General features: G+C 50.7%; 1 protein-coding gene across 4 annotated transcripts in view; it reads left to right on the forward strand.

Annotated features, from left to right (window-relative positions):
• The first annotated feature begins 15,617 nt into the window (after positions 1-15,617).
• Positions 15,618-26,657, forward strand: part of PARVB (parvin beta) — a 114,996-nt gene continuing 103,956 nt past the window's right edge. Inside the window, exon 1 of one of the 4 annotated variants that reach the window (XM_086403217.1) lies at positions 15,618-15,862. Coding sequence is in view for 2 of the 4 variants with exons in the window: in XM_086403214.1 (XP_086259340.1) it covers positions 16,226-16,340 (115 nt within the window). In the remaining 2 variants the exon portion in view is untranslated. Of the gene's footprint in view, positions 15,863-16,129; positions 16,341-20,565; positions 20,724-26,244; positions 26,415-26,657 lie in introns of those variants that run through there. The other 3 variants (XM_086403214.1, XM_086403219.1, XM_086403215.1) reach the window with 3 other exon arrangements.

The raw sequence follows: 26,657 nt of genomic DNA on the forward strand, positions 1-26,657 counted from the left end.
TGCCATGCCCTTCTCCAGGGGCTCTTCCTGACCCAGGGATCCAACTCAAGTTTCCTGCATTGTAAGCAGATTCTTTACTGTCTGAACTCCCAGGGAAGTAGTAAACTTCTATTTAAAAGACAGTTCTCTCAAATATTCTGGGTTAATATTTCCAAATAATTGGTAGCAGAATTAAAGAAAAATCAAGCATTTAAAAGATGTGTTCATGGGACTTCCTTGGAAGCCCAGTGGTTAAGACTCCACACTTCCAACGTAAGGGGAGAAGTTTCGCTCCCTGTTTGGGGAACTAAGATCTTGCTTGCTGCATGGTGCAGCCAAAAAAAAAAAAGATGTATTCATTTCTGCAAGGAGCATGATTATTCTTATGTTAAAATCTGCAATAGTGGCAAAGAATCTGATTGTGAAAAAAGAAAAAAAAATTAAGAAAAAGAGCAGAAAGTTGCCAGGAAACATTCTTTTGTTGATATATTTTCACTATTTAAAAACCACCCTTAGGTCTCAGATCTTATAAAACAGGCACAGGCTGGATAGCTGGGCTGGTCGTTTGCTAACCCCTGAGGTTTGTGGATCTGGAGCCCAGTGGCTACAGGACCAAAGAAGGAAGCGTGGGAATCGTTAATGTCAATGTGGTGTTTAAACCCACATAATTTTTTGTTTTGGTCACGTGGCTCGTGGGACCTTATCAAACCCACACCCCAGGCAGGGAAAGCTCAGAGTCCTAAGCACTGGACTACCAGGGGATTCCCATAAACCCGCATACCTGCCCTTCACTTACGACAACCTTCTATTTGAACTCTGTGTGTGTGTGAGCTTTTGTCCCCTAGAATGGAAGCTCTATACGAGCAGGCACTTGATACGCTTGTTGAATGAATGAATGAGCAAATGAATGAATAAGTAAATGTGACAAACACCCACGTCACCCAGTGTGATGACTCAACCAGAAGGGCCTCCAGGGAACGGAGAGACACCAAGAAGGAGGTGAGCCGCTGGGCCTGGGGGGGAGTCAAGTCAGAGAAGCAAGGTGGGGAGAGAGCACACTGCGTGTGTAAAGCCTGGGGAGTCAAGGAGGGCTTGTTGAGGACAGCTGTGAATCGGACAAAAAGATGGAGAGTCAGGCGGTGACAAGACCACGGAGCGCCAAGGAAGGACTGGGGGTCTTGGGAAGCCTTTGAAACATGAAGCCAGGGAGTGCTGTGATCAGATTTGGGATTTCCTGGCTGAGAGACCCTTATCGTGATCCAGGTGAGTGATGCAAAAGCATGAGCTCAGGCTTGTAGAGAGGAGGGCTGATAACGAGATTGAAGACAAGAGACCGACAGGTCCAGGAGAAGGAGGAGTCCCGGATGACCCCACATCCTAGACAGGGGACTGGCTGACTTCACTAAGTGCTCAGTCACTCAGTCATAGCCGACTCTTTGCGACCCCATGGACTGTAGCCCGCCAGGCTCCTCAGTCCATGGGATTTTCCAGGCAAGAATACTGGAGTGGGTTGCCATTTCCTCCTCCAGGGGATCTTCCCAACCTTAGGGATTGAACCCGAGTCTCCTACTTGGCACACCAGATTCTTTATTGCTGAGCCACCTGGGAAGCCAGTGTGTTCTTAGTCGCTTCAGTCGTGTCTGACTCTTTGTGACCCCGGGGACTGCAGCCCACCAGGCTCCTCTGTCCATGGGGATTCTCCAGGCAAGAAAACTGGAGTGGATTGCCATGTCCTCCTCCAGATCTTCCCAACCCAGGGATCGAACCCAGGTCTCCTGCATTGCAGGCGGATTTTTTTTTTTTTTACTATCTGAACCACCAGGGAAGCCAGACTACCCTCCAAATACATGTGGTTCCTTGGGGGGTAATCACTCTGCTCCCCTGGGGCTGACTGTGGATGGCAAGTCCGAAATCAAGGTCCAAATCCACGAGGCGTCTCTGAAGCCTCTGGGAGGACCTTCCTACGCCTTTCTCTAGCTTCTGGTGTCCCAGGGGACCCTTGGTGTGTCTTGGCTTGTGGACTGCCTCCAGCTTCCCGGGTACTCTGCCGGTCTATGGACGAAGGCCCACCCTAACGACTCATCTTAACTCCATCACATCTGCAAAGACCCTACTTCCAGGCAAGGTCCCAGTCCAAGGACTGGGCTTCAACACGCTTTGGGGAAACAATTCAACCTGTAATTAGACCGTGCGAAGGACAGTTGAGGATGAAGGCATGAAGGGGGCAGCAGAGAACAGAAGGCTCTTTCAGCAGGAGTGTCAGGAAGGGAGAGGAGGCGGAAGGTGAAGAAGGGGGTCAGAATAGGAGAGACGCCCCCCACCCCAGCCTGGCCTGTGGAGCCTCGTTCTGGTGACAATGGTTCCTTTACTAAAAAGGGGAATCCGGGTTTCAAAGGGAGACCTTCATCCTTTGGTGGGGGGACGACCGACCAGACTCACAATGGCCTTTCTGTCCCTTCCCTTGAGCAGATGGCCCAGGCGCCTCCTCCCTGGCAGGGGTCTGCCCCTCCCATCCACGAAAGGGGGAGAGCAGGAGAGCCGCATGCATACTTTTTTTTTTTAATTTTAATTTTTTTATTTTGGAGGTTTTTTTTTTTTAATTTGTATTTATTTATTTATGGCTGCACCAGGTCTCTGTGGCTGCGCACGGGCTTTCTCATGCTGCGGTGTGCAGGCTTCTCACGGCTGTGACTTCTTATTTCGGAGCAGGGACTGTTCAGTAATTGTGGCTCATGGGCTTAGTTGTCCCATGGCCTGTGGGATCTTCCTGGACCAGGGATTGAACCCGTGTCCCCTGCATTGGCTTCTTGACCACCAGACCACCAGGGAAGTCCAACCAGCATACATTTTTAAAAAGTAATTATTTGAGTAGTTGGAGGATTTAAAAAATACATTGAGAATGCCTGAAACCTCCTAGGCCCAGGCTCGGTCACTGGGGTTCCCACTGTGCACTGGAGGATCGGTGCTGTGCATCATTTTAAAACAGTGAATGCGTTAAAGGGGAGTCTTTTAGCATCATACACTTGGAAATTTCTGAGAAAACAAGTGATATTCTGGGGGGGGGGCGGTGGTGGCGATTTTCTTACCCCAGAAGCCCATGGTGACCTTTTAATAAAAGAATATTGTATAGCCTTCCCACTCAGAGAGTGACACAGGAACCAAAAAGCCAGAGGCATCAGCTTCACTTGGGGGTGCACCAGCAATGCAGAGTCTCAGGCCTCGACCAGCGCTCCTCCTCCAGGTCCTGTGGTTTCCCACGGCCCCACGCAGCCAGCTGGTGTGCATTAACTCAGAAGCGCCTGGGAGGTTTGGGATTGACGTGGTTTGATCCTTTCCAGTCCCTCCTTGAACGCTAGAGCCCACTCTCCCCCCAGCATAGGCTCTGTCAGCCCCCCTTTCCTTCCTGAAGAGGCAGCCGGAAAGCAAGCGCCAGTAAAGCTTCGCTTCCTAATGTTTCCATGTCACGCCTTCTTCTCTCATTTCCTCATCCCCACATCTGTCACTGGGACTGAGTGTACGAAGAAGCCGTAAATAATTTGTGTCCATCGATAAAAGCTTTTCTGGGTGGATGCAAACGTCACAATTATCCCAAGTGGCAGGAGTAACCTCCTGCTGTAATTACCACCAGCCTCCAGTCATCCATCATTTGCCCTTCATCCATCCATCCATCCATCCTTCCATCCTTCCAACCATCCAGTGAACACTGATTGGGCTCTGAGTGTGTGCAAGGCTCTGTGTGGGGTTCAGAAGCAGAGGCGACACTCCCTGATTGCGGGGGAAGGGCCATCATGGGGTCAGGAGGGAGCTCTGGAAAGCTGGAGGCTGGAAGACCAGGATGGGGAGGAGGGTGGGGAGGAGGGGGGGGAGGAGGGAGGGAAGGGCAGGGATCATTCACAGCCCCTTCTTCCCAGAAGCTGGTTACTCTCTCCTGCGCTCACTCTGCAGTTCAGCCGGGGGCCTTCTCACCAGGCCACGCACCCCACTCTGCAGCAGGATTTATGTGCGATTCTCCGAGTCCCCATCGTCCCCTCGGGGCTGGCGGTGTAGCAATCCTTCGTTCTCTCCTTCTCCAGGGCCGGCCCTCCGGTTAACCCTCTTCTGTCTCTAGGGGACTATCCACTCTCTGTTCTTCCATCTCAGCTGCTTGGTTTATTCATCCGTCTCTCTTTCCTGTTACCTCTCCTCCCTGGGAAAGTCTCAGCTTTTCCCACACGGTTCTTTCTGTTTGTTACATTACCTTTATTTTCAGGGCCCGATTTATTTGGGGTCTTAGACACGGGCTTAAAAAATGGTGGTAAAAACACACTTAAGATAAAAGCCACCATTCCAACCATTTAAAATACACAGCTCAGTGGCATTAAGTTCACTGTCGGACACCATCACCGCCCTTCACCTCCACACTCATTTTATCCTGCAAAGATGAAACTCTGTCCCTATTAAACCGACTCCCCATTCTCTCTGTCCCTATTAAACCAGCCCCCCACGACCCCCCTTCTACTTTCTGTCTCTGGGAACTTGACTCTTCTGGGTGCCCTTGTGAGGGAAATCGTACGGTATTGCTTTTGTGTCTGGCTTATTTCACTGAGCGACACGTCCTCAGGGTGGTCCCTGCTGTTGTGTGGGTAGGCATTGCGTGTGGGTATGTCGGGTTGGACCATGTTTCGTTTATCCATTCATCTGTGATGGACACCAGGCTGTTTCCACCTCTGGGGCAGGCTTTTCTGATTCATGAAATATTTACTGAATATTTACTGCATGGAAGGCATGACTCATCTAGAGAAAATAAAGACTCATTCTGCCTTTTTCTTTCAGATGACAAGAAAACTGCCGCGTTTCATTGCAGAAAAGTGTTTTTGGTTGCAGTCTGTGGGGCTGACTTTTATAACGCTTTGTAGGTTATATTACAGGTAGCTTCATGGTCAGCCACATGGAGGGCGAGGGCCCAGGCTACTGCTACCACAGTGTTTCTGGGAAAAAAAAATCAGCTCCATATTTTAGTAGTTTTTCATAATAAAATTTTTAAAACTTTTAAATTTATATTGGAGTATAGTCAATTAACAATTTTGTAATAGCTTCAAGTGGACAGCAAAGGGACTTAGCCATACATTTACATGTATCCATTCTCCCATCCAGGCCGCCAGGTAACATGGAGCAGAGTTCCCTGTGCTATACAATAGGTCTTTGTTGGAGATCCATTTTAAATACAGCTGTGTGTACACATTCTTTCCAAACTCCCTAACTGTCCCTCTCCCCTACCCTTACCCACTGGTGACCATAATTTCATTCTCTAAGTCTGTGAGTCTCTTTCTGCTTTGTAAGTAATAAATATTTAAACAGCACTGAAGATCGAATAGCCTTTTCAAGCCTTGCATTTTCTTATTTCCTTGCAAATTTGAAATTTTGACAGTCTAAGATAATTTATCACACAGAGCTGAGCTTCACGGTTTAATACTGTCCTGATTCCAGAGCATAATTTGCTTACAGCTGCTCAGCCTTCAAGTCTCAGTTAGTGATGAACTACTGTAGGTGTGATAGGTGGATAATCACGGAACATACTTTAAAACATACCTTAATATAGGAGTCGTGACCCTGAACAAATGAAAATTGGTCTCCCTTATGCACGAGATGGTGCGTTTCTCTGATGATGACGTGCTTTCCGAGTATCCGCTTTCTCAATCAAAATGTATTCTGATTAGTCCTGAAATCAGTTCTATTTGCTCTGCATAAATTTCCATTTGTTATTGTTAGTTCTGCCAGATAGAAAGGCAGAGTTCAAAATCAGCCATTTCCCCTTGACAAAGTGAGGATTAAAAGGCAGATTTCCGTAAAGGTTCACATATGTGTAAAATGTACGTATGTATAACACATATATGTACTTGGGTTATTTTTTGAAAACTTCCTTTAAAGTTTTTTATTTGAAATATAGTTGATTTACAGTATGGTGTTAGTCTTCGACGTACAGCAAAGTGATTCAGTTATGCATCTATGTATATTCTTTTTAGATTCTTCCCCACTTTAGGTGACTACAAGATACTGAGTAGAGTTCCCTGTGCTATACAGTAGATCCTTGTGGGTTATACATTTTATATACGGAGGTGCATATATGTCAATCCCAAACTCCTAAGTTCCCCTTTCCCCTTTGATAACCGTAAGTTTGTTTTTTATGTCTGTGAGTCTATTCCTGTTTCATAAATAAGTGTATTTCATCATTTTTTTTAGATTCCACATAAGCAATATCATGATATTTGTCTTTCTCTTGTTCATGGGTTTTTAAAATCACTGACTTTATTCCTCTGCCGTGAGACTGTAAGCTCCACCGGGCAGGCCTGCTCGAGTTTGTGCCTGGTATGTCCCAAGGCCTGGAGTCATGCCCAGTATCCACCTTGACACCCAGGGTGTGTGAAATCAGTGAGTGCATGAGTGTGGAAAGTGGAAGCACAGCTTGCTTTTCTATCTAACCCCACATCGTGGATGGCGTCACACATGTCAGGCAGCCCCGCCCTGCTCCATGTCATATGGTGTCGCTGGACTCTGCTTTAACTTATGTGTTCAGTGATGTATGTTGAAGTGGTTCCTATTTTCCAGAAAGACAATCCATCCCAGCGGTAAAGCACCCGTTTGCTAATGCCGGAGACATGGGTTTGACCCCTGGGTCAGGAAGATCCCCTGGAGGAGGAAATGGCAACCCATTCCAGTATTCTTGCCTGGGAAATCCTATGGATAGAGGAGCCTGGTAGGCTACAGTCCATGGGGTCGAAAAAGAGTTGGATACGACTTAGAGGCTAAACAACAACCACCACCACCAACAGCCGGAACACACTCCTACCTCTGGGTAACAGTGTGGAGAGTCTTACAGAATAAACAATCTTATAGAATAAGTAAGACATAAGAAGCGCAGTTGTTACCGGCCCGCTTTGGAAGAGGTGTGCTAACAATGCATTTCCAGTGCCGGGAGGCTTTGTGCACTGCTTTGCGGTTACAAACAGCGGGCTCTGGGTCACTGGCACCTTTAAGCCGTGACTCTTAGTGGGGCCATCATTATTACCACCATTAGGGCTTTCTGGCAAAAACATGCAGATCAGAAGTAAAAAAAGAAATTAAAAAAAAATGCAGTTAAATGAAATGCAGTTTGGGTACGATCTGCCTCCAAATCCAGCCTGCTTTTTGTATCACCTATGAGCTAAGAATGGGTTCATGTTTTAACTGTGTTGATAGAAACATCAAAAGAATGTTTCATGACACGTGAAAATAATGTGAACTCCAAAGTTCTGAGTGCAGAATGAACTTGTTTTGGAACAGAGCCACGCATTTGCTTCCGTATTGTCTATGGCTGTTTTCAGATTATGAGAGCAAAACTGAGGAGCTGCAAAGGCTGTCTGGCCCCAAAAGTGGAAAATATTTCCTGCCTGACTCCTTATTGATCCCTACCCCAGCCCCTGTCTTCCCCAGCCCCAGTGATGTTCTAATGATGTGCTTGGTGTCTAAGTCCCCTGCTCCATCTGGCAGCAAGCTCACTGCCCTAGAGGACCCCTACCGTTCACCATTTTCCCTCCATACAAAGGCCAGCTCTCAGGACTTACGCGGTGGTTCAGTGGTTAAGAATCTGCCTTCCAAGGCAGGGGACATGGGTTTGACTGCTGGTCTGAGAACTAAGATCCCATATGCTGCACGGCGATTTACTCTGCAGGCCACAGCTACTGAGCCTTTGTGACAGCTCTACTGCAATTCAGACCTGATGCAGCCAAATAAATTAAACAAAAACAAAAAAGCACAGCTTTTATTCCCTTACTGTGCCCAGTGAGACAGGAGGAGGAAAGTAAGGCCTTTTATTTTCTAGGCAGGTGATAATACATTATGATAAATGAATGGTGAAAGAAATTTAGACTAAAGTGTGACTGTCTAATAGGCTGGGCCTTTGTTCTCCCACCTGCATAAGAGATGTTGGCATTTTTTCAAGGAACTTGCTCTCTGAAAACTAGGAGTCAATCTTTTTTGAAGGGGGCATAATCTTTTAGAAGACTTTCCCAATCTCTCCCCCATGCAAGATGAGGAATTAATAACTTGGTGCCAATCTCTCATGCATTCCTCATCTCTAAAATATTTACAGGAACAAAGTGTATGTGTAGTTTAATTTGCCTACTAGGCAAAAAGAAGACTCAGAGGAGTTGCCAATAAATGAAAATCCAACTTCCCTTGTTTCAAAGTGTGCTGATGTTTCCAAAATCGCTTGAGTGAAAAGCTGTTGATCATTGCAGTCAGGCATTTGTGTTTCTCTCCCATGTGGTTCTGGAAAAAAGTGTTACCACCACAGTTTCAAGATTCTGGGCAAGTGTGGTCATCTTTTCATGCTTCTAGCATTTAAAGCGAAAATCACAGGTTCCTCCCTTGCCAGATCACTAAATTAGCAAACTGATTAAATCACGCCGTTCAAAAGACTACTTTGGATGTTATGATTACAGCACGCTTGAAAATGCTGCTCCAAAGGGCAGAAAGACTGCATTGGCGTGTAACCTGGGGGAAATAAGGCATTTTCTCCATCACTGAATCAATTAAGTATTTCTATCGCTTGCCTACACACTTCTAAGTCTCCTGAAATTACTAGGTTTGAAAATTAACAGTACAGGGGAACATTTCACAGTTTCATTCCTCCTTCGAACAAGCTCTCTTTTCTCTCCCCGAAAGCTAAAGGCTGTTTTTCGTGTTTTGAAAGATATCACTTCTTCTCTGGAAGGGAAATGGGAGAAGGCGTGCAGCTTTTAAGACTCCCTTTAAGGGCTTCCTGAGCTGCCGTATTATCACAGGAGACGCGTTGAGAAGGAATGAAACCCAAATGCAGGTAAGGAACAGAACTCAAATTATCTTGCCTTGGCATGTCATCCATTTGTTTTCTTTCCCCCAAGCCTCTATGGAGGTGTAACTGACACACAGTGAAACACACAATTCTCCAGTGTGTGGGTGATGGAGTTGTACTTAGCAAACAACCTGTGTGACCCCCAGCCCCCCACCCGCCCCAGCCAGCCCAAGATATGGCCAGCGTGCATCACTCAGAGCTCTGACCACTCTCAGCATAGGAGAGAGGCCACCTGCTGCTGAACTTCAAATAAGTGGACTCCCCCAGTGTGCGCCTTTGCACTGGCTTTTGTTGCTGAATGCATTTTTTTTTTCTTTTTCTAATTTGGCCTCATCGCACCACCTGTGGGATATTAGTTCCCTGACGTCGGATTGAACGTGTCCTCCCTGCACTGGGAGCTCGGGGTCTTAACCTCTGGACCGCCAGAGAAGTCCCTGGACATGTTTTTGAGATACGGTGAATGCAGCTCTTTCTGATTGCTTGCTAGAATTCCATTACATGAATATAGCCATAGGTATATTCATCCTCCTGTCTGGTTACTTTCAAGGCGGCTTGTTTGGTCTGCCGCAACTGAAGTGTTAGGACAGGTGACATCCGCCTGCATTGCCCAGAGCCTGTCCATCTGCAAGGAAGACGGACGGAATGGCCGGAGAACCTGGCTCTGAGTTTGCCCGAGAGCACACGGTGTGGGGCCTCCCCCAGGGCCTGGATCCGGCTTGTGCTCCTGGAATGTTTGTTTCTTATTCTTATATCCATCCACATGTGCTCAGTCATGTCCCACTCTTCGCGACCCCATGGACCATAGCCCGCCAGGCTCCTCTGTCCATGGGATTCTCCAGGCAAGAATACTGCATTGGGTTGCCATTTCCTCCTACAGGGGATCTTCCCCACCCAGGGATCAAGCTCATGTCTCCTGCGTTGGCAGGAGGATTCTTTACCGCTGAGCCATTTGGGTAAGGAGATGGAACCTTTGGAAGCCATAGTTCAAAAGTAAATTGAGGGGTTTCCCTGGTGGTCCAGTGGTTAAGAATCTGCCTTGCAATACAAGGGACACGGGTTCAATCCCTGGTCCGGGAAGATCCCATATGCCAAGGAGCAACTAAGCCCATGCACCACAACTCAGGGGCCTGAGCTCTAGAGCCCCTGAGCTGCAACCACTGAAGCTACAAGAGAAGCCACCACAGTGAGAAGCCTGGAGCATCGCAGCTAGAGAGTAGGTCCCGCCTGCTACAGCTAGAGAAAGCCTGCACACAGCAACAAAGACCCAGCACAGCCAAAGTAAATAAATAAAAAATTTTTTTAAAGCAAATCAAATAGTTTTCTATCATGGGGGTGGCTGCATGTAACCTGATTTTCATAATGATTTTCTAAATGTAAAATGCATGCCAAGCTGTGGCACAGGCGATACGCATGCGGCATGCTAAGAAGTGGAACAAAGCTGTGAACAAAGCTAGTGGAGGTGATGGAATTCCAGCTGAGCTCTTTCAAATCCTAAAAGATGATGCTGCGAAAGTGCTGCACTCAGTATGTCAGCAAATTTGGAAAACTCAGCAGTGGAAAAGGTCAGTTTTCATTCCAATCCCAAAGAAAGGCAATGTCAAAGAATGTTCAAACTACCACACAACTGCACTCATCTCACATGCTAGCAAAGTAGTGCTCAAATTCCTCCAAGCCAGGCTTCAACAATACGTGAACCGTGAACTTCCACATGTTCAAGCCGGTTTTAGAAAAGGCAGAGGAACGAGAGATCAAATTGCCAACATCTGCTAGATCATAGAAAAAGCAAGAGACTTCCAGAAAAACATTTAATTCTGCTTTATTGACTACACCAAAGCCTTTGACTGTGTGGATCACAACAAACTGTGGAAAATTGTTAAAGAGATGGGAATACCAGACCACCTGACCTGCCTTCTGAGAAATATGTATGCAGGTCAAGATGCAACAGTTAGAACTGGACATGGAACAATGGACTGGTTCCAAATTGAGAAAGGAGTACATCAAGGCTGTGTATTGCCACCCTGCTTATTTATATGCAGAGTACATCATGCGAAATGCTGGGTTGGATGAAGCACAAGCTGGAATCAAGATTGCCAGGAGAAATATTGATAACCTCAGATATGCAGATGACACCACCCTTATGGCAGAAAGCAAAGAAGAATTAAAGAGCCCCTTGATGAAAGTGAAAGAGGAGCATGAAAAAGTTGGCTTAAAACTCAATATTCAGAAAACTAAGATCATGGCATCTGGTCCCATCACTTCATGGCAAATACATGTGGAAACAGTGAACAACTTTACTTTTGGGGGCTCTAAAATCCCTGCAGATGGTGACTGCAGCCATGAAATTAGAAGGAGCAAGTGAAATTAAAAGACACTTGCTCTTTGGAAGAAAAGCTATGACCAACCTAGACAGCCATTAAAAAGCAGAGACATCAGTATTCTTGCCTGGAGAATCCCATAGACAGAGTTGCCTGGTGGGCTACCGTTCATGGGGTGGCAAAGAGTGGCCACCGCTGAGCAATTAACACTTTGTTTCCCCTGGAAGAGTACACAGCCAATGGCAGTACTGTTGCATGAGGGTTTTGAACAACCCAGAGACATGTTAGCTCCACAGTGCTAGGTGGGGAATAAAAAAAAAAAAAGCAGAGACATTACTTTGCCAACAAAGATCTGTCTAGTCAAAGCTATGGTTTTTGCAGTGGTCATGTATGGATGTGAGAGTTGGGCCATAAAGAAAGCTGAGCGCCAAAGAACTGATGCTTTTGAACTGTGGTGTTGGAGAAGGCTCTTGAGAGTCCCTTGGACTGCAAGGAGATCCAACCAGTCCATCCTAAAGGAGATCAGTCCTGAATATTCATTGGAAGGATTGATGCTGAAGCTGAAACTCCAATACTTTGGCCACCTGATGCAAAGAACTGACTCATTGGAAAAGACCCTGATGTTGGGAAAGATTGAAGGCAGGAAGAGAAGGGGACTGCAGAGGATGAGATGGTTGCATGGCATCACCAACTTGATGGACGTGAGTCTGAGTAAACTCTGGGAGTTGGTGATAGACAGGGATGCCTGGCGTGCTGCAGTCCATGGGGTCACAAAGAGTCAGACATGACTGAGTGCTCAACTGAACTGAAGTGAAGAAGTGGAATGTCAAGTAGGTGGGGACAGGAACTAAGATCATTTTTCTGCTTCTCATTAAATTCTCTCTCTTAACAACCAGCACTTTCCAACCTTCAAATGAATATAGACGTTTGCTGCTCTGAAAGCAATTTGGAAAGTTGTTTTAGTTAGACTGCTCCGGAGAGAATGCTGGGCAAATTCCCCAGGAGCCAGGCCTGGAGCGAGGGAAACTTTCTGGGGTTTAGTTGAATCCCTCCAGCCTCTAACCCTGCAAAAGGAACCCAAATTCATCCACAGCCACTAAGTCACTTCTTGATTGTTATCTGTAGCATACAAGAGTCAAAAATAACAACAAATATGTTACAACCAACACAATAATTGTAAAAAAGCTTGTAAGCTGCATTTGATAAGAAACCAGGACTTCCCAGGTGGCACAGTGGATAAGAATCCTCCTGTCAATGCAGGGGACACGGGTTCAATCCCTGATGTGGGAAGATCCCACACACTGAGGGGCAACTAAGTCCGGGAGCCACAAGCTCTGAGCCAGCATCTCCTAGAGCCTGTTCGGTCGGAAACAGGAGAAGCCACCACGATGAGGAGGCCAAGCACTGCACCTGCTTGTCACAAGTAGAGAAAGCCCACCCCAGGCAATGAAGACTCAGAGCAGCCAAAAATTTAAAAAAAAAAGGTCAAAGGTCCAAGACCATTAAAAAAAAATCAGACTATCCTCCAGTCCAAGAGGTGCAAGGGAAACAGAGCCCATGGTCCAGCGTCTTTGAGGCTGCCAGGACCATCCCTCACCTCGGGGGAGGGAATGACAATGAACTGAACCCAAGAGTCTCTGCTTTGCATGGATTTCTCAGCAGCACGTACCACCTGGCACTGGAAACATGATTCTGTTTCTACACACATGATGTCTACAAAACTCCAGAACCCCATCGTCATGTGAGGCCCAAGTCAGTTCCTCTTCCAACTGAGAATCACTTGACTGCAGCCAATAGTCCTTTCTGAAATAGGTGGGCGGTTGGCAGGACTTGAGTATCTTCTAGAGAGATTCTTCCATGGGGTAACGGCATCTTTTAAAGTAGGCTCCAATCTGTCTTTGTGGTGTTCAAGTTAGCAGTGACCTAAGGAAAATTGTCGGAGAAGGCAATGGCACCCCACTCCAGTACTCTTGCCTGGAAAATCCCATGGACGGAGGAGCCTGGTGGGCTGCAGTCCATGGGGTCGCTAAGAGTCGGACACGACTGAGCGACTTCCCTTTCACTTTTCACTTTCATGCACTGGAGAAGGAAATGGCAACCCACTCCAGTGTTCTTGCCTGGAGAATCCCAGGGACGGGGGAGCCTGGTGGGCTGCTGTCTATGGGGTCGCACAGAGTCAGACACGACTGAAGCGACTTAGCAGCAGTAGCAGCAGCAAGGAAAATTGTAAATTCTGTGTGTCCGCTGGGAAGCTGGAGCCACTGATGAAATATCCAATTAATCATCGACTGGGCAATTACAAGGCGTCCAGGACCATGCCCGGGAGCTCAGCTTTTCCTATTTTATTTCCCAAGAGTTTTTTTCCTCCCCCTCTCCTGATCGCACACTCTCCTCCTGGGTTCTGTGGCCATGCCTGGGGCGGTGGGAGGGTGGGCTGACCGTGGGCATCCGTGAACAGTGTCCAGCACCTTGCGTGTGTGTCTCCTTAGAGGGGATGGTCTGTACCTCACACCAGATTCTCAAAGGGGCCAGAAATGCCTGCCCCAGACGTCAGTCTCCCTCAGCATTCAGAGCAGTCTAGCCTTGACTGTGCCGTGACGCCATCAGGATTTCAGTGACCACATTCACCGCCTTTCTGTGTTATCCGCCGTGTGGTTAGTGACACCCCAAATCAGGCCGTGCAGCTAAGAAGCCTCAGAGCCCTCTGACCCTTCCCTGTCCCTAAATCAATCATCCAAGGATTCCCCTCGGGTTGTGGTTTGCAGCCTTGAAAGTTTATTCTTATCCGTCCCTTCCTTCTGCCACTGCCACGGGCAACTCTGGCCTCGCCCCTTACAGTAGCTTCTGAATTGGTCTCTGGCTCAGAGTTTTGCTTTAACCATCCTCAGGGTTCCTAGTGCGGGATCCCTGATCCCCCTACCTCATCCGCTCACTCAGTCACACCGGGCAGCCTGCATCCCTGGCTCGCCTCCCCTCTCCCGGGTACCTGGGTCTTCCCTCGAGTTCTCTCCATCCTGCCTGCTGCTAATGAGAGGATGAGGCATCCATATCCCTTCTCTTCTTCCTGAGATAGGCCTGGGCCCCGGGACGCTGTGCTGCAATGCCTGCACCTGGACACATTTCTCCTTCAGCAACAAAATACCAAGAAACAATGCAGGACTAAAAACAACTGCACGCATGTGCAGTCAGGGCAAGTTCTGGACAAAAGACACAGAGAGACCCAAAGACCCCACTGCCACTTTTGAAGAGCCAGGAGCAAAGGCGCTGCACCTGCCCCCTGCACCCAGCATCACCTCAGTTCAGTTCAGTTCAGTTGCTCAGTCGTGTCTGACTCTCTGCGACCCCATGGATGGCAGCACGCCAGGCCTCCCTGTCCATCACTAACCCCCCAGAGCTTGCTCAAACTCATGTCCATCAAGTCGGTGATGCCATCCAACCATCTCATCCTCTGTGGCCCCCTTCTCCTCCTGCCTTCAATCTTTCCCAGCATCAGAGTCTTTTCCAATGAGTCAGTTCTTCACATCAGGTGGTCACAGTATGGGAGTTTCAGCGTCAGCAATCAGTCCTTCCAATGAATATTCAGGACTGATTTCCTTTGGGATGGACTGGTTGGATGTCCTTGCAGATCACCTAAGGGGTGACAAACCACCTAAGCCACCCCTCCCACCTGACCCTGGACACCCCCTCCCTCACCCCATATAAAGAACCAGTTTTCCCACCCCCAGGAAGTGAGGAAGGGGGCCTGTGGTTTGTTCTTGCTCCCCCTTGCTGCAGCAGAGCCCCCAGTAAAGCCCTGCCTGGAAGTCTTGTCTGGCCTCTGATCAGTTTCTGTTGGTTAAGCAGGGCAAGCACCCTGGTCCATAACACTCTGGCTGCCCTCCCACCTGGCTGGGTTCCTAACTGCGGGGCATGAGTGTCCCCCTGGATCACCAGCTCCGGGAGGGCAAGGCTCTACCCCTGAGGTCAGCGCATTCTCCGTGGGAGGGCAGGGCCTAGCACCAATCAGCAGGCCAAAAGAAACCTCCACAGCCCCTGGGGAGACAGAAAAACAATGTTACCCACACCCGGACCTGGCCACCCCCTGCTCCTCCCCAGTCAGGGCTCCTCTGATAGTCTCTATCTGCTGGGTAAGTCCCCTGCCCCACTGGCCTGGGCTCAGCAGGAAACAGGCTTAACTCTTCCCACTCCTTCCAGCCTGGGAGTCCTTCCACCTGTGAACTTCTCCACAAACCTGTTCGTCTCTCCTGTTGAAGCCTGGGACCTGGTCTCCAGGCTCAGTCCTTCCCCACCCACCTCACCCAGAGTCAACTCTGCAGAACCCAAGTCCACCACATCACCTCCACAGAAAACGTCTTCCTCCTCCTCTTCTCTTTCCTCCTTGGAGCCCCCTACACTGTCCCCTCTGGTCTTCCTGCCCTGCTCTCCTCCGGAACACCCGCCCCTGATTCCACACTAGGGCTCATTCCTCTGCCGGAATCACCCCTGGGACAGGGCGAGGTGTGCAGGAGGGTACTCATGTAGTCATTGCCTACCACGTGCCAAGCTTCTAAAGGGCGGGCACAGGTCACAAGGGCTCCCCCCAGCCCCTGGCCTGGTTGTGGGGAAAAGCTCAGCAAATGCAACGACCCATTTGTGCGCTTATCTGATGTGCATGGCTGTGCAAAGGTGGTGGCCCTGGCTGCCTCGCTGACCCCTCACCCCCCACCCCGGCGCCCAGGTAAGGTCACCAGAGTCCAGGGCTTAAACGAGCAGAACAAAAGGGGGGCAGAGGGCCCGTGGTCTGTCCGACTTGCGGCATTTAGGAGCGGAACTACCGCTGCGCTTGGGGAGTGAGTGTGCCGCGGCGCGTGGGAACCGCCGACGGCTCTCGCGGGCTGGACGTGGTGACCCAGAGTCAGACCTCGGGCGGCGGGACGCCGCCAGGGCCAGGGGCGGGCGGGGGGCGGGGGCCGGCGCCGGGGCCGCGCCCTCCCGGCCACTCCCCGGGGCGAGCGGGCGGCGGCGGCGGCGGCGGAGGCGACCAGGGCGGCTCCCAGACGCGCTGCTCCCGGCCCGGCCACCGGGGTCCCCGCGCGCCCCCATGTCCTCCGCGCCGCTGCGCTCGCCCGCCCTGCGGCCCCACAGGATGAAGAAGGACGAATCGTTCCTCGGCAAGCTGGGCGGCACGCTGGCGAGGAAGAAGAAGGCCAAAGAGGGTGAGTGCGCCCGCCGCCGGCCTCCAGCCGCGCCCGCGCCGCTCTCCGCTCCGCGAGACCCATGCGGGCGGCCGACCCGCCCCGCGCGCCCGCGCGCGCACAGCGCCGAGCCCCGCCTGGACCGGATGGAGCGCAGCGGGGACCACGCGGCCCGAGTCCCCGCCGGACCCGATTGAGCGGCTCCGGGCACCACGCTGCCTCTCCGCTCCGGGTCCCGCGCGCATGGTTCCCCAAGCTCGCCGGGCCCGCGCAGCGCGCCGCCGTGACCTTCAGGACAGCCCTTGACCCCCTTTAAACGCCAGACCGGGAACCAGCCGCCAACCTGGCGGCGCCCCCTCTCCCGGCCGCTCATGGAGCCCACTTTGGGCTCCTGGCGTCATCGAAACGCGCATCGCCGGCTCCTGCTGAGGACAGGACGCTGAGCAGCCGTGGGGACGAGCCCCCCGGCCCGCTGGAGGCAGCCCTGCGCCCACCGCGGCCCGGGTCACCAGCCATTTCTTTAGCCTCCTCCCCCGGCCGCAGGCCCGCGCGTTCAGCCCTGCCTGGGGGCCGCTCGATGAGTATTTATTGGGCACCACTGAGGGATGAGCCTACTGCCGGGAGCCCGCTGGTTTTCGGGGTGCGGTGCACTGCACGGATTGCGCCCCCAGCCTGGGCGAGAGGGGAGGAAGAAAGGGATGGCCGAGGCCGCGAGGCCCGCCCAAACGGACTGCAGAGGCCCCTCCATGTTTGCCTCCGCGTGTCCACGAAAATTATCCTAAAAATCTTCCTGCCACCTCTTACAATTTTTAAGAGCTGTGGGGATGTGACTTCGGGCCTCTTGTTTGTGTTCTTTAAACACGGCTGTTCCCTGGGCCTCTCCCTGGACTGCATTCCTGATTTTTCCCTTTGTTCTGGCCAGGGGAGTCTTTCCCCTGGCCCAGATTTCCTGTGGGTGAGGGTGGGTAATGCCGCGGTGGCTGTGAACCAGGCTGGTGGGAGCTGGCCACAGTCTGGACCTTGGGAGAGAGAGAATCCGGAGTCAGGGGTGTCCAGTGAGTTCTTTAAACCACCGGGAGACTGACTGTGCTTTAGAGAGTCTTCCTGTACCTGCCAGGCGAATGTGCCCCCCAGGAACATGTGTACCCCAAGGACAGGCTTGCAGGCTCATGTGGTCCCATGTTAATTTCTCTCTTTGACATGTGTATTCCTGGGGATGTCTGTGACCTATTACCTTGAGGGCTGAGCACATGTACAGACATGACACACCTTCCGCTCGGGGGTGCGTGTGTGTGTGTGTGTGTGTGTGTGTGTCCATGTCCATATGTGTGTCCGTGTGTGTGTGTGTCCATGCATTTCCCACCAGGGTGTGTGCCTGTGTGTGTGTGTCCGTGTGTGTGTGTCCGTGTGTGTGTGTGTGTCCATGTCCGTCTGTGTGTCCGTGTGTGTGTGTGTGTCCATGTCCGTGTGTGTGTCCATGTGTGTGTGTCTGTGTGGGTGTCCGTGTGTGTGTGTGTGTGGGTGTCCGTGTGTGTGTGTGTCCGTGTGTGTGTGTGTCTGTGTGTGTGTCCGTGTGTATGTCTGTGTGGGTGTCCGTGTGTGTGGGTGTCCATGTGTGTGTGTGTCCGTGTGTGTCCGTATGTGTCCGTGTGTGTCCGTGTGTGTGTCCATGTCCGTGTGTGTGTCCATGTGTGTGTGTCTGTGTGGGTGTCCATGTGTGTGTCTGTGTGGGTGTCCGTGTGTGTGTGTGTCCGTGTGTGTGTGTGTTCGTGTGTGTGTGTGTCCGTGTGTGTGTGTGTGTCCGTGTGTGTCCATATGTGTGTGTGTCCGTGTGTGTCCGTGTGTGTGTCCGTGTGTGTGTGTGTCCGTGTGTGTCCATGGCCGGGGACAGTCCTCCCACATTAGATGGTTTCCCCCCTGAGGGCAGGGCCTTTCGCCTTTAGTTCATCAATGAAAAAAATGCTGTCTGCCATATCAGTAAGTGAAAGGATGTGGAATTGCGCCCGGAGGAGGAAATTCAGGATGGAGACAAATCCTGCTGAGCAGCCCCTGCACCCCTCCCCGTGATTCAGCCCAGGAAGCGAGGGACACTGGCCGCAGGAGCTGCGGGGCGACTCCGAGGGGCGATCTCAGCGAGCCTGGACCTGGGCAGCTTCCGGTGCACTGTTGCTGTCATTTGCTCAGTCGAGTCCGACTCTCTGTGACCCCATGGACTGCAGCACGCCAGGCCTCCCTGTCCATCGCCAACTCCCGGAGTTTGCTCAAACTCATGTCCATCGAGTCGGTGATGCCATCCAACCATCTCATTCTCTGTTGTCCCCCTCTCCTCCCGCCTTCAATCTTTCCCAGCATCAGGGTCTCTTCCAATGAGTCAGCCAAAGCATTGGAGCTTCAGCTTCAGCATCAGTCCTTCCAATGAATATTCAGGATTGATTTCCTTTATGATTGACTGGTTTGATCTCCTTGCAGTCCAAGAGACTCTCAAGAGTCTTCTCCAGCACCACAGTTCATAAACATCAATTCTTTGGTACTCAGCCTTCTTCATGGCCCAGCTCTCACATCTGTACAGAGAAAAGTACTAAATGCTTTAACTTGAAATATCTCGTTTTCCTTAATTAACAGTGATCTTTTGATGTTTGGATTCACTGGTCTTTGCTGCAAAGACAGGATCCTGCGTATCCTGGCTCCTCCCTTGCCTCTTCCGGAGCCCTCTCTCAGAGCTAGCCTAGTCCCGGGCTTATGTCCTCAGTTATGTCCACCAAGTAAAACATAACTCTTGACTTTGAGGCTGTGCAATTTTTTTCAGTCGACAAGTTGTACAAAGCAGATGAGTCACTCCTCTCTGAAGCCTGACATTTAGGATCCAGACTGGCTGCGTTACTTCTATCAAGTCACACCTCCTAAATGAGATGATAAATGGCCTTCCCCCACCCTAGATCATTCCCACTATGTCTCTGATCTGCAGATCAGAGGGGCAGTGGGAATGATCTGTCACGCTCACCAAAATCATTTCAGTTCCTCTTTATGCCTTACAGCAATTATAAACACAAATGTTATATACTCTCCAATTCATTCATTGCCTGCCGTGGGACCCTAGGAAGAAAAGATGGACAAGGCTCTTCTTTCGTGGACCAGGGACTCAGCCATAATAAATAAAACAGATTTATAATAATATCTGCTAGGCAGAAGGTATACAAATGCAATCAGACAGGTGCCTGGGGAAGGCCTCAGAGCAGGTGATGTTTGAGACCCGAAGGAACCAGGAAAGCCATCTCTCACAGAGTAGCAAGTCAGCAGAATGTTCTGGATGATGACAGCTTTTTATAGGTGACATTTACTCCCTTGAAACATGAAGAGCAAATGCCTGAACTCATGGACTAGCCCCAAGTTCCAAAGCAAAATGTTTGTCTCTGCCTTTGTGAACTAGCATGCGTCTAGAAAATCAAGGGCGAATCTGGTTCAGTTTGAATATACCAAGCATAGTCAGAATCATCCAGTGTGATGAACAAAATAGTCGTGAAACAGCAGAAGGAAAGAGATACTTCTGTAGTATAGCTTTTTTTTTTTTTTTTTCTGTTTGTTTTGGCCACACCACATGGTCTGTGGGATCTTAATTCCTTGACCAGGGATTGAACCCAGGCCTTGGACAGTGAAAACGCTGAGTCCTAACCACTGGACCGCCAGGAACTCCCAGCTGCTTTCGCTTTGCTGTGTGAGTTAGCTGGGTCCCCTGCCTCATTTCTCAAGACTGGGGTGCCTGGCACCCTCAGTGGTTCCCCCCCATGCAAACAGAAGGTCACAAATGCTAATCAAGCTTGGATGCAGGAATTCCAAGAGGACTGACCTTGGAAGGGCTCCGAGGCTTCGGTCTGTCATGTGGGAAGAGCGGAAGGAGTGGGGAGTGGGAGGGAGGCCGAGGTGCGAAGGCTAGAGAATGAGGTCCTGAATGATTGATGGAGAGTTGCTGGTCTCCCTCTGGGCCTGTTGCCTTGGCAACCTGCCTTGGCAACCTGCCCTCCCTGCCACTCATGTGGTTCACTTGCAACAGGTCCTGGCCCCACCCAGGCCCCCCATGGGAAGGCGCTCATTTGCCTGCCAGGGACCGTCGGGAAGACGGTGATTCGAGTGCTGCCAGCTGCATGGTGGGTTTCATTTCCTTTTTGTTAGAAAGTCCGAGATGAGTTCAGTAGCGTGGGTGGAGGTGAGGGGGAGGGCGCCGGGACAAGGACCGCACTGCTGGGAAGTTAGAGATTCCGGCGCGTGGGGCATTTGACCCTGCAGAGCTCGGGCTGTGACAAGCACCGAGGCACGTATTGGGGGTGAATGTCCTGTCACCTGCCAGGGGAGGTCATGTTCAGAAATGTGTGCTGGGGCTTGGAGGAACCCTTGCAGGAAGTGCCCTGGGTGAGTTCATAGCATGATTAAGGCTGTGATAGTCTATGGGAGGGAAGCAAGTCGCATCATGTGGTGGCCCGGCTTAGAAAACGGAACTGTGATCAACAGTGGGGCGCTGGGAAAAGTGGAGAGGAACAGTTAAAAAACCCCAAAACTCCCCGTAGAAAGCCTGGGGACTCTGAAGGACCAATCGCTTAAGTGGTTCGGTTTAACGAGCTGGACGGAGCAGGCGCAGAGGAAGACTCCCCACGGTCCCCAGCAGTCCCGCAGGCCAGGATGGGGTGAGGGGGTGCCCCAGGACGGATGCCCTTGCAGTTGTGTAAAGTCCTTAGAGGCAGGGGTCCAGCTCTGGGGCCAGGAGGCCCTGGATGGAAGGTGGGGATGGGCTCGCCTCCACCCGTTTGCCTGAGAGGTTCCCGCCTGCCTTGACCTCCACCCTCTGCCCAGACCCCAGGGACCAGCGCCAGCCTGTGAGAGCTGAGCCCACCACGGCCAAGCCACAGGTGCTGTCCCTCCTGCTTTTCCGGGGAAAGCAAGTGTTCAGGAAGTTGCTGTCCGCTGATTGCTTTTCTTTTTGTAATTATATTTTTTAGAGCAGTTTTAGGTTCTCATTCTCTAATGACATGATGTGGAGCTTCTTTTTCTAGGCTCATGTGTCATCTGTACAGCTTCTTTGGCAAAGTGTCCTCTCAGATCTTTGGCCCATTTTTTTTTTTTAATGTATCCTTTATTTTATTTGTTTTGGCCACACCTTGCAGCATGTGGGATCTTAGTTCCCCGGCCTGGGATTGAACCATGCCCCTGCCTTGGCAACTCGGCGTCTTAACCACTGGACCTGCCAGGGAAGTCCCTTATTCTTTAAATCAAGTGGTTTGATTTCTTGTAGTCGAGTTTTAGGACTTCTTGGTGTATTTTACATACAAATCCTTTATCAGATGCGTCTTTGGTAAACATTTTCTCTGGCCCTGCAACGGCTTGTCTTCTGATTTTCTTCACCCTGGTCGTCTTCTGAGCCCTTGATGCACACATAGAGATAAATGAGCAAGATATTGACTGAAACCTCAGGAACTAGATCTAAAGAGACACCAGGTGGCTGCAACTTTGCACTGAGTGTTGAAAGTATAGAGTTGCTTTTCTGGGTTTTAAATAACTTCCAGGAGACACTCTCAGTCGAAACCAGCTCTGCCGACCCCAGTGTGTTCCCTTCGGTTCGCCCTGTTCTTTACAGAGGGACCGGCTGCGTGGACTCTGGGCTGTCCCCAAACACCGTCCCATGTCAACCCTTCTCCGTAAGAAGAGCACCTGGACAGAGGTGCCCGGCAAGGGTAGGACTTCTCACCTGCCCACAAGTTACCTGCAAGGTGGGACTTTTGCCCTCACTTTATGGTTGAGGAAACACAACCTTACCTGGTAGCTGCAGTTTAAACCAGTGGTTCTCAGCTTGGACTTCCTGGGTGGCTCAGACAGTAAAGAGTCTGCCTGGAATTCAGGAGACCCGGGTTCGATCCCTGGGTCGGAAAGATCCCCTGGAGAAGGAAATGGCAATCCACTCCAGTACTCTTGCCTGGAAAATCCCATGGACGGAGGAGCCTGGTAGGCTACAGTCCATGGGGTTGCAAAGAGTGGGACACAACTGAGCAACTTCACTTTCTTTCAAACTCTCAGCTCAGTTTCCTAAGGGGGAGAATCTGGACTGCCCACGGGGGCCAGGTACCTGCGCTGGGCCGGCTGGTTACAAGCAGGTGTGGCCCAAACACAGAGTCACCTGGGGGTAGGGGTTCTGGAGGGAGATGGGGTGTCCCCGGCAGACCCCCTCCTCTCTGGATGGAGAGTGAGGAGACACGGAAGACTTCTGTGAAAGTTCAGAGGAAATTGCAGTTGAGTCCTCCATAATTGCTCTGGGTAGGAGATGGATGGGAGGTCGGGGTGGGGAGGTGAAGGCCCACTCGCCTCCTTCCCAGGACAGCAGAGGAAAGAGGCTCCCGGAGCTCCCAGGACCTAAGGACACAGCGGGGGAGAATCTTAACCTGGCAGCTGGGAGCTGGTGGCCTGCAGGGACCTGACCCAGGCCTGTCCTCGGGAGTCTGGGCACTGTGGGGCCGGGGGCAGGTGTGGTGATGGATACCTGGGGGGACACCCAGTCTGAATCGGAGGGGCCGTGAAGGAGGCCCCAGCTAGTCCTGCTGGGGAAGTGTAGGCCGTTCAGAGTGGCCAGACTGTGGTGTGGTTTGTGGGCCAAGGTCAGCCTCAGGACAGGCTGGAGTGGTCACTGGACCCTGTCATCCTTGGTGAATAGTGGGCGCCAGTGTCCAATCGGTATCCCTGCTACTTTAGAGAGTCTGGTGTGGAGTGAACTAGATTGGGGCGACTGGTAAGGAAACAGCTGGAGTGTAGGAGCAGGCAGGGTGGGCTTCCTGGAGGCAGTGTACGGGGCTGGGAGCTGCAGAATTCCTGAGATGTGAGGAAGCCGCAGCTACAGGGCTTGATGTAGAGGCAGCGACCCAGAGGCTGCTCTGCGATGGAAGGAACTTTGCATAGATACAGGTTAGATGAGGCCCAGGGCTCCTGAGCCTGCTCCCAGTTACTCCCGGGGCTGAGGCACCTGGGGAGGTGTGGAGTTCACAGCTTTTCGGGGTGTTTGCATAAAGAGCTTATTGAGGGCAGATGGTGACTTTGAAGTGATTTCCACATACTCTTTTAGGCAGATCTCAGCACACCGTCCCACGTACCTTTGAAAATAAGAATGGAATAGTGTCTTTCTTTGCCTCAAGACGAAGGGAAGGGATTTGTACTGAGTATGGTCCCCTTTGTCCAGGGAGGTGGGACATACCTGAGGCTTTTTACTGACATGATCACCTTGATGAGGGACAAGACGCTTAGGAAGTGATCGCTACAGATCACAGTGACCGTGGGTTGGACCTCCTGATGTGCCAGGAGAGAAAGAGGGTGGCTGGTAAGAAGGGGAGGGAGGTGAGCGGTTGAGGGACTGGGGCTATGTACCCAGTGGGCTCTAGAAGGTTCAGTGGGGAGAGAAGTCAGTGTGGGTCCTGTTTGAATCCAGTGGGCTGTGAGCTTCCCAACAGACCCTGCCATGTCTCTCGCTCCGAACCCTCATGCGTCCTCTCTGAGCAGGGCTGCCCCTGCCCGTGGGAGCTGCTCTTGGTCCGAGACGGGGTCAGTCTGTCGGCCCCTGTAATGTACACGCTCCTTGGGGAGTCACTGGAAATCACTTCTCTGCCTTCCTCTCTCTCTGTGGCTGAGAGGACGTGGCTTTCAGGGGGGCTTGGTATGGCTTTGTCAGTTTCCTTTGCTTTTTGTTCTGTTTATAATCTTCAGATCCAACATTTCTCTTTGTTTGTTCCACTGTTGTCCAGATGCACCCGGGGCATTTCAGAGAGAAGCATGTAGGCACGTCAGCATGTCCCACGCTGGGCTTTTTATTTTTTCCTGGCCATCTGCTGAAATCTCTAGGAAACTTTGCTTCGGTAGAGATGCTGGGCCCGGAGTGATGACTTTGTGTTCATTACCTTTCAGCGAACTCTCTGTGGTCCTCCTAGCATCTTGGTTATACCTGAGTGGTCCCAGGAGAGTCAGGTCGCCTTGGCAACCCCACATTCATCAGAGGAGCTCAGCTTTGAATTCCTGTCCACAGTCCATGGAATTAATATTTATCATACATCCCGAAGTTGCTTACCCTCGCGTTCCCTGTCCAGTCGTCAGAATAATTAAAGGATGGTTAGCGGATGTAAGTGGGTGAGCGCCAGCTGTGAGCGGATTTTAAGTACTCTGTGTGATGGATTTCCCCCCTGCTGTGGTCAGCAGAGGGCAGGTACTTTTACCCAGCTATTTTCTTGTTTTAAAATGTGCGGTTCCATCACAGCAAAGATATACCTGAAGAAAGCATGTTTTCTCCTTCTATTAGCCATACGCTTGACCTTTTAGGTTTCAGATGAAAAATGGCTTTACTTCCTAATGAGTATATTTACAATTTACTAGATTGTGTAGTGACTGAAGAGACATTTAGTAAGTCTGTGCAGTGCTTAGTTGCTCAGTCGTGTCTGACTCTTTGCAACCCCATGGACCGTAGCCCGCCAGGCTCCTCTGTCGATGGGGATTCTCCAGGCAAGAATACTGGGGTGGGTTGCCATGCCCTCCTGCAGGGGATCTTCCCAACCCAGGGATCGAATCCAGGTTTCCCACGTTGCATGTGGCTTCTTTACCAGCTGAGCTACCAGGGAAGCTGATGAATACTGGAGTGGGTAGCCTATCCCTTCTCCAGGGGATCTTCCCAAGCCAGGAATTGAACCAGGGTCTTCTGCATTGCAGGCAGATTCTTTACCAGCTGAGCTACCAGGGAAGCCCATCAGTAAGTCCAGGAGCGCCTTACAGACATTTGTTGACCCAGTGGTGTTAATCTGATGGCCGGAACTCAGTGCTATTGGGGGAAGAGAATATAAATGTGAACTGCAATCAATTCTAGGAGCTTTTAGTCGCTTCTGACTCATTGAAATGTTGCTTTATTTTTTAAAGTATAGTTGACTGACAATGTCATCTTAGTTTTTGGTGTATAGCAAAGTGATTCAGTTATATATACACAAGAGGAGAAGGGGATGACAAAGGATGAGATGGTTGGATGGCATCCTCGACTCGATGGGCATGAGTTTGAACAACCTCCGGGAAACAGTGAAGAACAGGGAAGCCTGGCGTGCTGCAGTCCGTGGGGTCGCAAAGAGCTGGACATGACTGAGTGACTGAACAACAACGACACACATATGCCTGCGTCCGTGCGAAGTCACTTCAGTGTGTCCAACTCTTTCCGACCCTGTGGACTGTAGCCCGCCAGGCTCCTCTGTCCAGGGGCAAGAATACTGGAGTGGGTTGCCATGCCCTCCTCCAGGGGATCTTCCCGACCCAGGAATCAAACTCGTGTCTCTTATGTCTCCGGCACTGGCAGGTGGGTTCTCAGCGCTAGCACCACCTGGGAAGCTCACATATATATACATACTTATATTCTTTTCTCGGATTCTTGTCCTTTATAGGTTATTATAAGATATTAAATATAGTTCCCAATGCTATACGGTAGGGTTTTTAGATTATTTTATATATAGCGATGTGTGTATATTAATCTCAAACTTCAAATTTATCTTCACCCTTTCCCATTTAGTAACCATAAATATGACTTCTGTGTCTCTGAATCTGTTTCTGTTTTGTGAGTAAAATTCATTTGTATCGTTTTTTTCTAGATCCCACGTGTAAGCAGCATCATATGATATTTGTCTTTGGCTCGCTCCACTCAGTATGATCATCTCCAGGTTTATCTGCGTTGCTGCCGATGGCCTTATTTCATTCTTTTTTTTAATGGCTGGAGATGCTCCTTGTTAGTAGCGTTAAAGGAGGTTCCGCTTCCCGGTTGGAAGAGCAAATGGAATGGGGGCAGGCTCTAGCACCTTCTGGTTCTGGGACTCACAGCATCTGGGGCGTCACGTGACCGGCTCCTGGAGGCCAGGGGCGCTTTCATTTTCTGCCTTCTTTCTCCAAGCGTCCGGGTCGTGGAGTCCCCTGTGACGACGCTGTGCGGTTTGCCATCTCTGTGTTACAGCTTTGGGGCATCACTTCCTCATTTGTGAGTTGGAAGAATGTGGGGGAGACACCAGCTCTGCATTTCTGAGCCACGAGGCCTCTTCGGTTCCCGGAAAGGCGGTGCGTTTCTGGGGGAGGCGGCTTGCCGGTGGCTGGAGCCAGCTCTACTCACATCCTTGCTCGGAGGGCCTGTTCCTCCGTGTCTGTTGGCCTATTTGCCTGACCAAGCCCACGTGGATCATGATGACTCTTGCCCTTAGTTGATGTGAGGAGAAAATGTGATGAAGGTCTTATCAGCAACTGAATGCTCGTAAGCGCGTGCTGAGTCTCTTCAGTCGTGTCCAGCTCTTTGCAACCCCACGG

The sequence above is a fragment of the Bos grunniens genome, chromosome 5 (genome assembly GCF_055505025.1).
Source record: "Bos grunniens cultivar Pamir isolate PY7600 chromosome 5, Bosgru_T2T1.0, whole genome shotgun sequence".
Classification (NCBI taxonomy): domain Eukaryota; kingdom Metazoa; phylum Chordata; class Mammalia; order Artiodactyla; family Bovidae; genus Bos; species Bos grunniens.